This window comes from Hermetia illucens, chromosome 3 (genome assembly GCF_905115235.1).
Source record: "Hermetia illucens chromosome 3, iHerIll2.2.curated.20191125, whole genome shotgun sequence".
Lineage (NCBI taxonomy): Eukaryota > Metazoa > Arthropoda > Insecta > Diptera > Stratiomyidae > Hermetia > Hermetia illucens.
In genome coordinates, this window is record NC_051851.1 from 119,511,050 (window position 1) to 119,523,837 (window position 12,788).

The 12,788-nt window shown below is 48.2% G+C and overlaps 1 protein-coding gene across 1 annotated transcript in view; it reads left to right on the forward strand.

Annotated features, from left to right (window-relative positions):
* The first annotated feature begins 240 nt into the window (after positions 1 to 240).
* LOC119650924 (centaurin-gamma-1A) overlaps positions 241 to 12,788 on the forward strand; it is a 537,400-nt gene continuing 524,852 nt past the window's right edge. The window contains exon 1 of the mRNA XM_038054151.1: positions 241 to 1,374. Within this exon, the coding sequence (XP_037910079.1) occupies positions 1,152 to 1,374 (223 nt within the window). The 5' untranslated portion in view covers positions 241 to 1,151. The remainder of the gene's footprint in view (positions 1,375 to 12,788) is intronic.

Here is a 12,788-nt window from a genome sequence, read left to right on the forward strand (position 1 = left end):
TATATTCCACTTAGCATATGCACAAACCTTGGTGCTGCTGTGTCCACGATGTAAGAAGTTTCTCATTGTACTTGGGAACCCAATCGTAGATTCAACCCAATCCGAACTTCAACCCTGGGACTGCATTTCCATTCGCTGCTCAATACCCGCCGCCATAAGCAGCACTGGCGCCTTTGCTGTACATTCTTATCTGTCAGATCGCCGTCTTTCAACTTCGGCTCTTGCTCGCAGCAACTTCAGTTTGTTATTTGTCGGTTCGTGATTTTGACGTGATTGCGCTGTCCCCGGTTCTGATGTTGTTTGTTCTGTAGTCGTTGTCCCATTGCAGTTGTGAGATTCCGGCCGTCGGCTTCCATTCCGCTTGTCGTCGGTGGCTAGAGTGGCGTTTCCGTGAAAATCAGGGAATGAATACCCGTAAAGTGGCTGGGAATTCGCGAATCCCCAGCGCTCCGATGCACCCACACGTCATCCCAGTGCCGCTTGGATTGTGAAGAAATTCGTGAGGCAGCAGGTCAGCAACTGCCCGTGGCCCGCCACTCTCTGATTGGCGTGCAATCGAAGTGTGAACGTCCGCGCGGATTGCAATTTTGCGATTTGATACCGCGAAGTGTTATCTGTTGTGCAAGAAGTGCATTCGCCTCTCGTTGACCCAGAATCAGCTCTGGCTGCGTCGTCACAGTGGAGCGTCTCTGGCGGCCCGCGCAAAAGTAAGTGCATCGGACCTGCCGCGGGAAAGCCCCCGTGACGCTGACGTCGACATTCATGCCCTAGAACGTCTGCTCACCTGCCCTGCGACCGGTTCCCGGAGATTCCCAGTGTCGAGTGTGAAAGATCCAAGGCAATACCAGGGAAGGTGAATCCTCCCCCAAAAGTGTACAGTGTCAAGTGGTCGCGATCTATCTGTTTGCAAGCTTCTCCCTCCGCCAGGACGTGAAGACAACCCCTCGCCGCATCCTGTCCGCTCTATGTGCACCCCGTGCCGTTCGCCTCTCGCCTACCTGTGACATGTTTCTGCCCAAGGATCTCCTCTGAGCATCTCTCGCCTTGACCTGCTTATCTAAGCGAGAAAAGAAAGGCGACGCGACGAGTCGAGAAAAAGTTGTCAGGTCCAGTTTGTTGCATCGCAGTCCGACCCGTGCGAGAGAGGAAAAATGAATAGTTCATTGCGAGCGCCTGCACCCGTCCCGGCCTCCGTCTCGGCCACGACCCAAGCTCACCTGCATCCGTTTGTAAACAACTCGCTGGCGATCCGACAGGAGATCCAGCGGTTCGAGAGCGTCCACCCGTCGATCTACGCAATCTACGACCTGATCGAGCTGATCCCCGATCACCAGATTCAGCAGCAGATACGCGACCATGTCGTCTGTATTGAAGGTGAGTGGAATGTCTGACTTTGTCGCAGGTTCCCGCCGTCTTCGTCTGAAAAGAAACCAAACGAAACTCATTGAAATGCAATTTGTGTGTTTACAAACGGATTTCGCTTTTGCTGATGTTTCGATTCCTGAGGTTATTTTTGCTTCGATTACAACGGACGATTACGACTGGGGGCGCTTCTAGGGCATTCGATGATAACAAAATTCGCTTCCAATCGCTGATAAGGAAAGTAGTTGGAAGCGTTATAAGTGATCGTTTGCTTGCGATCTTGAATTGGTCTTTCACTGGATGTTCACAAACGTTTGCATTCGAAAAGCCTCTTCTTCTCCGATGGCGCTACAGCCCAAATTGATCCTTGGCCTCTCGGAAGCATCGCCTTAACTTATCTCAACCCAAACACTGCGTCCTCCATTTAGAAAATAGAATTGATCTGCAATCTGCCTCCACTGGGTTTCCTTGGCTTCCCATTTGGTCCACTCATTTCGGAGCTCTTCCCCCGTGCATTCGTTCGATGTCGCCAGTTTATTGAAGCTTCTGGATTTTGAGTAGTGTCAAGGCTTGTGGATCGTCATTAATTAATTCATAAAATTCATGACTGTATCTGATTCGCTAGGCATCTCCTTGCTTTGTGTCTCCAGAAATCTTTTCGAGGACTATTCTCTCGAAGGTATCGATCGATCTGTTTTTACAACACTTGCGTGAAGGTCCACGTTTCGTACCCATACAGCAGCGCGTGACGAATTAATATCTTGTGGATGCGTAATTTGTTGTGTCTGTGTACTTTTGTCAATCTCATTATGGGGAGAAGCGTATAAAATGCTTTATGGGCAGTACTGATCCGCCTTTGGATTTCAGGTTTTTCTTTTCCATCCTTCGAGAGTAGGACTCCCTGGTAGACGAACTGGTCCACCTGTTCCCAATTATACTCGTCCATTGCAATGTTCTGCATACTAGCAGAAGCCTTTCGAGTTTGGGCCATGTTTCCCGTTTTAGATTTATTGGCCCTGAGTCGGGCAAGAATGTCCACGTCGCCTGCGTACACCATCAGTTGCGCGGATGTTACCAGTAACGTACCTCTGGTATCAACTGAGGCCACCTTCCTCAGGATATATTTAAGTACCAAGTTACAGAGGGTGGGGCAGGATCATCCCCTCCCTAAGTCCCGACACTATAGGAAAGCTTTGTGTCAGTTCATTTGGGATTTCTACCAGGCCCTTGTTAATCATCATTTTTCAAGCACCTGCTTAACTGCGAATATCTGGTCCGTTGTCAATCATCCGGATCAGTACTACTTTGGTATTCCCCGATGATGCTGCGATGCTCATCCTGCCGGGACAAAAAGGGAAATCTTGTTTCGGACAGAATGGGCATATTGGAACGATGGGTTGAGTATTTTGGACTGCTCAACAACCAAACTATCGGTGTGTTAGACGTCCCGCCCTGAAAACGACGGCAAAATGCCTTGTAGGACAGTGAGTCAATGCCTGACGACTGGCAACGAAGCATTATCTGTCTCATGCAGTTCAGCAATTATAGAGGTATCACGTTGCTGAGTACCATCTATAAGATACTCTCCGCTATCTTTCTACCCCGGATTGACCCATACCCCTCATTAGCCCATACCAAAGAGGCTTCACTCCTGGCAACAGATCAAATTTTCTCTCTGCGACAAGCGATGAAAAAACCATTGCAATATGGCCACCAGTAACACTATCTTTTCATCGACTTTAAAGCCGCCTATGACAGCATAGCCAGGGTAAAACTGTGCTTGGCCATGAGAAAATTCGGTATCCCAACACTCTCTTGATCATTCGACATTAATAACGGTCTAAGACAAGGGGATGCCTTATCATTCATCCTCGTAAATGTGCCCCTGGAGAAAATGATTCACGATGCAGATGCGGATGCGAGAGGCACCATCCTCTTTAAGTCCACCCAACTACTAGCCCACGCTTACGGTATTGACATCTTGGGAAGAACGACCCGAGACGTACAAACTGCCTTCATCCAGATCGAGTAGGCGGCGCGAGATCTTGGTCTACACATTAATGAAGGTAAGACGAGGTAAATGGTGGCAACGTCAGCGTCAAAAACCGAAAAACGAACAACATCGAATCGCACTGGTCAAACCAAAACTGATAGGAGACTACAACTTTGAGACTGTTGAAAATTTATCCTATTTAGGATCGAAAATCACAACCGATAACAGCTATGACGATAAAATCCGCGCACGGTTTCACAAAAGACAATGATCTTGCCAGTCCTTATGTTTCCTCGGAGAACTGGGTTCTTAGCAAAAAAAAATGCGAGCACTTAGCCGCGTTCCAGAGAAGAATCCTTCAAAGAATTTTTTCGCAACGTAGACGATCACCCTTTTTGTGCACTGGCCAAGTTACACTTTTCCTCCAGTCGCCAGGTATTTGTTGGTTGTGCCGATTCTACTGATTACTTTGTAGATTCGACTGGTGAGCTCTATTCCTCTTGTTTTAAGAGCTCGGCTATTATGCATCTATGGAACAATTCGTCACCAATTTTAGCGCTAAGTACCAATAATACTTTGATGACATTGGAGTGCAACCCGTCAAAAATTCTCTCCAGTCGGGTGTAGAATGCGTCTTCAATGACATCAGCCCTTCATTGGTATATGGCAGTTGATATACCACACACTGAGGAACTTCGTCTTGAAGCGGATTAAATATCATTCATTAATCGGTTTGAAATTAGTTACCAGCTGCCTAAATGTGTTGCTTATGGTAAAGGCGACACCGAATTCTTTGCTTCCTCGCTCTTTGTCGTTGGTAAATGTTGTGTAAACTCTGCAATCATTTTCTTCGCTTCCGAACCATTTCGTTTCTTGGAGCGCGATATGCTAATGTCGTTATGGGATACTCTCTGACGAAGCGCAGTGCACCCGTTCGAAAAAGGGATCGCACATACCAAATCCCAAAAGAGCAGTCCTTTTTATGTTGCCGAAATCTTTGCCGTTTAATCCGTCCAATCCGAGGCTGTATTCTGGGTTTCTGAACACGTTGATATTTCTCGAGAAAACGGAGGGCGGGTCTGTACCATGTACCAGGTCACGGTGTTGCCCTGTGATCCTTATTGTCCTTTGACCAGCCGAAAGGCCTTTATCTACATAGTTATACATAGGGACGGTGTCCTCAGACGTTGTCACTCCGCCATGTTTGGTTTAACTTTATGGCCTCAAAACCATCATTGGTCTTCGAACAGAAGAATCGCATTGCGTACATATAGAAGCTTTTATGTCGAATATTTTTTCTAACTGTACTTTAATCAAAGAATGGACTACCAGAATTTTCGAATACTCTTGGTTCAAAATGAAAATATGGAAATCGCGCGCTATTTTGAAAATCAGTTTTTTGTCTGTCTATCATTTCGTCGCGGAGGGTTGTGTTGTGGATGGCTTCAGTGTTCACTCTCACCTGATTGTCAGAGGGGATTCTAGGTGGTGTTATTATTCAAGCTCAAAGCACCATGCCAACGAGAGAGTGATCCGAGTCTATAATGGCCCCCCTATATGTTCTGACATTCATCAAGGCTAAGAGGTGGCGGCGTTAGATCAACACGTGGTCAATTTGGTTGAAAGTGGTTCCGTCTGGAGAGGCCCACGTATGTTTGTGGACCGCTTTCCGCGCAAACCAGGTACTTCCAACAAACATTTCGTGTAATGCTGCTAACTGGATAATGCGCAATCCGTTATCGTTGGTATCCTTATATAAGCTGTGGGAGCCAACGTATCGCCTGAATACTGGCTCCATCCCTACTTGACTGTTGAAATCTCCAAGTATGATTTTGATATCATACTTGGGACAGGCTTCGAGGGTCCGCCCAACTGCCTCGTAGAAGGTATCCTTCTCCGACTCTGCAGTCTCCTCTGTAGGGGCATGAACGTTTATAAGGCTTCTATTTCTGAACTTGCCTCGCAAACGCAGAGTACATAGCCTTTCGCTTATATTTTCAAAGCCGATAGCAGCAGGTTTCATTTTTTGGCTGACTAAGAATCCTACTCCGAGCACATGGTTTACTGGATGACCGCTATAATATATGGTATAGCGGCTCCTCTCCAGGAAACCGGTCCCTGTCCATCGTATCTCTTGTAACGCTATTATATCAGCCCTATATTGGGGCAGGGTATCGGCTAGCTGCTCAGCAGCATTCAGTCTGTACAGGGAGCGCACGTTCCATGAGAAAATGCGCAAATCGTTAATCCGTTATCGTTGCCGGGTTCGTCGTTGTAAGATCCATCCTGTCCGAGGCTCCTTTCGTGGCTTCGTAACATCGGTTTTCCATGTAGGGTTGTCAGCCCTACAAAACCCCCAACGTGGAGGACCAGTTGGTACATTTGTCCCGTTTTTAGTCGCGGGAAACTCGCCTTCATCCTTCTCCGTCTGCAGTTTTTCATAAAGAAAGAACTCTCAGCGATCACCACGTGGAGGTGGAGATAGGGTTTGGTAGTAGAGCTGTTGGTGTTGGTTCAGCAGGCGTTTCCCAGGTTTAATGCTCCATCGTGGGTACCAATCCACATTTCGCCCTGGGACCTATACTACCATTTGACCACCTATAGGAATTATGGTCCAGCATGATGGGAACTTTGAACCGCCTAAATAGGAAGAAACAGAGTCAGCTATCAAATGTAAAAAATATAGAGGCCACCAGGCATAGATGACATCCCCGCTGAACTCATAACATCAGGCGGTTCCTGGAGAGCATGAATGCTATCCATAATTTGGTTCTCTTCGTCTGACCGTGGAGGTTTTCGGACTGAGAGGTCGACAACTGTCCAGCTATTTGCGATCTAACAGTTACTAGAAAAATGCTGAGATTTGAACATCGACTTCGATCAAATATTCATTGAATTCAAGCAGGCATAGAACAATATTGGCCAAAGTGACAATGATCTACTCTACAACGCAGTTCAGAGTCGATACCAGATGCGTTTGAGACAAACGTCGGGTTAAAGCAGGGAGATGAACTGACACCTCTTCTGTTCAGTGTGGCACTGGAGCAGGTAATGCGAAAGTTGCCTATGGACATAAAAGGCGTGCTGCTCTGTAAGTCCTGTCAAATCCTCACCTGGGAGGACGATATGAACGTCAGGCGCGACCTTTCACGTCAGCAAAGGAGATTTTAATAAATTTGGACAAAGCAGCAACGAAGTTAGGAGGAGTTGCTAAACGACGGGAAGGCCAATAGCGAATCAGATCGATCATGAGTTCTATCAAATGTTTGACAATCCTGAGGTCCCCAAAATAATCAAACTTCGGAAATGGGAATGGACTGCCGACATTTATTTTGTGGATGACACTCGGATACGTAAAATTCGAAAGGAGAACAGAAGGACGAAGAGCTCCAAAATCACTGGGCAGATTCAGATAGCGATTTATCGAGATGATTGAAGGAAGGATAGCCTGAAGGCCAAGGCCCTAAATGGACTGTAGAGCCTCGACGACGACGCGTATCAGCGTGCTCTACGCAAGAAGGTCATTACGGAAAAACTAATAGCCATTATCAGCGACATATGATGGCGCAAAATGTCACGTGCTATATTAAGGTAAAAACTCAGAGGAATTTAAGGTCTGAAGCAGTGTCAGCCAGCATTGCATCTTGGCGCCGATATTGCTTCTTCTGGTTATTGTTGATGTTTTTCATGCTGCCTTGTTCGGAGGACGTGGGCGACTTCAGTGGATTATGGCATCTTTCCTCAAACACCTAGACTACCATGATAACATCTGTTTACTCTCTCATCGAGTCATGGACTTTCCCAAATAGTTCAAGATTTGGAAGTAGAGACAAGTAGAGTTTAACTGAAAATGAACACCAACAAAACCAACCGGGTAATCGCGCTGGATCCGCCTTTGCTGCCTTGTCTGAAATCTGGAAGTACAGTCATCTCAATACTTAAGTAATCCAATTACTTTTTATTTTAATAATTTCTTTACCGTTAAGTAATTAACACCACTTCTCATTTCAACAATCCTTATAAATATTTAAGATATTTTTAAATTAACAATTCATATGTTATTTTCATTAATGTACACTTAACATTACTTTTTAATTCAACGAACTCAAAAAGACTTCTCTGTTCAATTCCCAACTTGATATCTATAATTTGTGACAGGTCTCCTAAAACAAAATTATTCATCGCACACTTTTTTGAGATCTTCCACTCCCTTGGCGTGCCACGCAAAGTGGATAGATCCGCGCCATCTATTTGCTCGCACTCGCAACATTCGAAATAAATTTCGAATGCTGCGAATCCTGCCGCGCCACATCACTCCGCCCCCAGATGAAACCTAGGGGTTTCAGCGACTGATCCCCGAACTTCGTTCGCCGTTAATCCACAAAGCGGACACGACGTTGCTTCGGGGCGCACGCGGGTTTCAGTCTGGACAAAGAGACCGCCTTTTTGTGACCACCGATCTCGAGCTGGAAGAAATGTTCTCCCCGCTCGAGAACGCGGTACGGGCCCTCATATGGAGGCTGCAGCGGCTTCCGGACGGCATCCGTCCTGATCAGCACGTGCGTGCAAGTGTCCAGCTCCTTGGGCGAACAGGCAGGTATGGACGAGTGTCGAGTGGGTGGCGGCGCTTTGATGCGTCGGAGATTGTCTCTCAGCAGACGCACCAACCCCGACTCCGTGAGACCCGATCTCTTGTCGAAGACCGGATCGCTTGGGAGTCTCGGGTTCTCCCCGTAAACCAGCTCCGCGGGGCTGGCAGCAAACTCCTCTCGGCGGGTTGTTCGAAGGCCGAGTAGGACGAGAGGCAAGACTTGCGTCCAGGACGGGTCGTCGCGTGCCATAATGGCGGCTTTCAGCGTCCGGTGCCAACGTTCCAACATCCCATTGGATTGTGGGTGGTATGCCGTAGTCCGCTGGCGTTTAAAACCAAGGAGTTTGCCTAACTCGGAGAAAAGGGTGGACTCAAATTGCATTCCCTGGTCAGTGATGACCACTGCAGGGACGCCAAAGCGAGGTATCCACTCTCGACAGAGGGCTTCAGCACATGATTGCGCCGTGATGTCTTTCAGAGGTATTGCCTCAGGCCACCGCGTGAACCTGTCGATGATTGTGAGGCAATACTTATAACCGTGCGAGTCTCGCAAAGGCCCTATTATGTCGAGGTGTATGGTGTGGAAACGCTTGGTAGTGCGGGGGAATGAGCCCACTTCTTTCCTAACATGCCTGGAGACCTTACATTTTTGGCATGCGATGCACTCTCTGGCCCAGGAATTAATATCCTTATTCATGGAGGGCCAGAAGTATTTTCCGGTGACTAACCGGTTTGTTGTCCTGATGCCGGGGTGCGCCAAGTCGTGAACTGCGTGGAACACTTCCTTGCGAAATGTGGCCGGAATGTATGGCCGAGGTCCCTTTTCCGAGTCTTCGCAGCAGAGCGAGAGGTTTGAGCCGAAGATGGGCAACTCCCGAAATTTGTATTTGGGGTTGGACTTGAGGCTCTGAAGTGCTGCGTCATCCACTTGCGCCTTGGCAATAGCCGAGAAATCGAGTGAGGCGGGGATGTTAACTTCGGAGACACGAGACAAAGCGTCAGCAACAATGTTGTCCTTCCCGGACACGTGCTGGATGTCCGACGTAAACTGGCTTATGAAGCTCAGGTGTCGAAGCTGACGAGGGGACGCTTTGTCGGGCTTCTGTTTCAAAGCGAACGTGAGAGGCTTATGGTCCGTGAACACTGTGAACGGCCTGCCTTCTAGGGAGAAACGGAAGTATTTGATGGACAGGTATGCGGCGAGCAGTTCGCGATCGTAGGTGCTGTAGTTCCGTTGAGCGGGATTCAACTGCTTCGAGAAGAAGCTCAACGGCTGCCAAACTTGGTCCACCTTTTGGTGAAGGGCAGCACCTACTGCGTTGTCAGAGGCATCAACAAAAACGGCTAGGGGTGCATCTTGCAGAGGGAATGCCAAGAGCGTAGCGTCAGCCAGTTGTTGACGAGATTTGTCAAACGCGCAGATAGCCTCTTCAGACCACACGATCTCTCGTGTGTCCTTAGTTTTGGGGCCAGACAAGTACGCGTTCAAAATGGACTGGAGATGGGCGGCCTTGGGCAGGAAACGACGGTAGAAGTTCAGCATGCCCAAGAACCTCCTCAACTCCCTCACTGTCTTTGGACGCGGGAAGCTTGATATCGCTTGCACCTTGTCTGGGTCGGGCTGTATTCCTTCAGGGGAAATGAAATGGCCGAGGAATCTCACCTGTTGTTGAAGGAATTTGCATTTCTCAACGTTTAGGACTAAACCGGCCTCAAGGAGACGTTGAAAAATGCACTCGAGATGGGCTAAGTGCTCAGACTCAGTGGAAGAAGCGACCAAAACATCATCCAAATATACGAAACAGAATTCGAGGTTTCGCAGGACTGAGTGAATGAACCTTTGAAAGGTTTGCGCCGCATTGCACAATCCGAAAGTCATTCGGGTGAACTCGAAGAGTCCAAAGGGTGTGCATATTGCCGTCTTTGGAATGTCTTCAGGAGCTACTGGAATTTGGTGATAAGCCTTGGTTAAGTCCAAGGTCGAAAAGATGCGGCAATTCGCGAGGTGATGCGCAAAGTCATGGATGAGTGGAATTGGATATCGGTCAGGAACAGTCTGTGCATTTAGTCTTCTGTAATCCCCACATGGGCGCCATTCGCCGTTTGGCTTAGGGACCATATGCAGTGGGGAAGACCAACAGCTGTTTGAGGGCCTGCAGATACCCTGTTGAACGAGTTGTTCAAACTCTTTCCGTGCAATTGCCAGTTTCTGAGATGATAGAGGACGCACCTTCGAGAAGATCGGGGAACCAGTAGTGATAATGTGGTGCTGCACATTGTGCTTCACTGGTTTGGAGAGACTACAGTTGGTAGTAATCTGGCTGAACTTTTGGAGAAGTGCCCGAACACGAGAGTCGGTAATGTCTTCTAAAAGAACGGAAAGATTATTGCCTGGGTGAGATACCATATGTCCCGACGAATTAAGTTTGGTCGTGGAATCTATAAGAGACTTGTTTTGCAAGTCCACCAGCAATCCATAGTGACACAGGAAGTCTGCGCCTAGTATGGGGAAGCTGACATCCGCCAGGATGAAACGCCACGAAAACGTCCTACGCAAGCCAAGACTCACGTCCACTTGCCTATACCCGTACGTGTTTATGCGGGAGGAATTTGCTGCCGCAAGTTTGAGCGGTTGAGGGAAAAGTTGATGATGCTGGGGTACGGGAAGGACCGAAACCTCCGCACCCGTGTCGACGAGGTAGTTGCGCCTGCTGAGAGGGTCGAAAATAGTTAGGCGACGTGGCGCTGCGTTCTGGGTGGCCGCCGCCAAGACCCCCCGCGGACCTAGTTTTTTGCGGTAGGAGAGAATCTACACGGTAGCGTACATCTTGTCGCTTTATCCCCGAATCTGCGGTGGTACCAGCAAATCCCTGGGTCCGTGGACTGTCTTGACGACCTGCTACCTGATCGCCCTTTTCGGATGGCAGACCGCGAGCGTGCTCGCGATCTGGCGCCCGAACGCTGAGCGTCCAACGTCGCCCTCATCTCGGCCATACTGGCTGTTAATGCAGCAATCTCGCGCCTCAATTCACCCACCTCATCCGACGGTGGTTGAACGGCCGCCAAGGTTGGGCGTACGTACACCTCCTGAACCTGGTCGGCCGTCGCTGCCAGTTCCTCCAAGGAACCGGAGACGCAAGCGAGGATCGCCTGGGTGCCCTCCGGGAGCCGACGCAGCCAGAGCGACTTGATCAGGTCTTCGCCGATCTTACTCCCACCCAATTGCCTCATTTCACGAAGCAATTGGCTGGGAGTTCGATCACCTAAGGTTAAACCTGCCAGCAAGTGGTCTAATTTTGCCGACTCGCCTGCCGACAGGCGCCTGATCAACTCGCTCTTGAGCTGCACATACGATGTCGACTTCACCACGTCGGACACCAGAAGTATGGACTCTTCGTCCAGGCCGACCACCGCGTAGTTGAAGCGGGTCGCGTCCGATGTGATGCCGGACATTTGGAATTGTGCTTCCAAATGCACGAACCACAGTTCGGGGTTCCGCCGCCAAAACGGAGGAACGCGTACGGCGAGGGCGGTCACTTGCGGGTTCGATGGGCCCGCCGCGTCCCTATTGTCAAAAGACATCTTGTTTCACGAAAAGTACGAGATTGAAATGCAAACGCGGTGAGTTTATTCTGAAACGCGGTGAACTTTACACCGACACGGCAGGCTGCACCCACAAATGCACGCACGAAACGAGAAAAAAAAAAAAAACGAAGCGGACGCTATCCAGCGCAGACCAAAAACACCACCAATGAGAATGGAGGACTCGCGATGTTAAACACTTGCACGCCGTCTCTTGCAGCGATTTCAATTTTTTTATTATTATTTATACAAAAAGTTGGGACAAACTCATTACGCTTAAAGAAGAGTGAAAAATACATGCGTGCCACGCGAGCATTTTAAAGTAAAACTAAAGAGAATTTCCTCAGGTCGTTAAGTTGCAGCGGTTACATTTGGTATGTATTTCGTCGTGGGGTCTTCTTATTCCGATAGCCGAGTAATCTGATGGTGATGGTCCGACGTGTGTCGCGTAGTACACTGTGTAGAGAAGGTTTGTTGATGGGGATGATGATGTGCTTGAGTTTTTCAATTATATGACACCTCGTGCACAGCATTGAGGAATTGAGACTTCTGCATTTGGAGCATATCGATCTTCTCGATTTGTTCTTGGACGTAATCCACTTTCCGTTTGAAGTAGTCTTTGGAGTCTTGTAGAATTTGTAGGCCACGAAGGAGATGGCTAGCAGGCCAATGGTAAGGACGATTCCTCCGATGAACGAGGGTCCATCGAAGTGGCGGCAATTCGGAGGAGGCTTGACCGTGGTTGTTGTGCTGGGACTAGGAGGCGTCGTTGGGGTTCTTGGAATTGGCGTTGTTGAAGTTGAGGTGGTCGAAGTGCTAGATGAACTTGAGGTAGCTGAACTGGTGGTTGTGTTTTTGGGAAGTTCCGGGGTCACCAATTAAGTAATCCAATTACTTTTTATTTTAATAATTTCTTTACCGTTAAGTAATTAACACCACTTCTCATTTCAACAATCCTTATAAATATTTAAGATATTTTTAAATTAACAATTCATATGTTATTTTCATTAATGTACACTTAACATTACTTTTTAATTCAACGAACTCAAAAAGACTTCTCTGTTCAATTCCCAACTTGATATCTATAATTTGTGACAGGTCTCCTAAAACAAAATTATTCATCGCACACTTTTTTGAGATCTTCCACTCCCTTGGCGTGCCACGCAAAGTGGATAGATCCGCGCCATCTATTTGCTCGCACTCGCAACATTCGAAATAAATTTCGAATGCTGCGAATCCTGCCGCGCCACAATACCATGA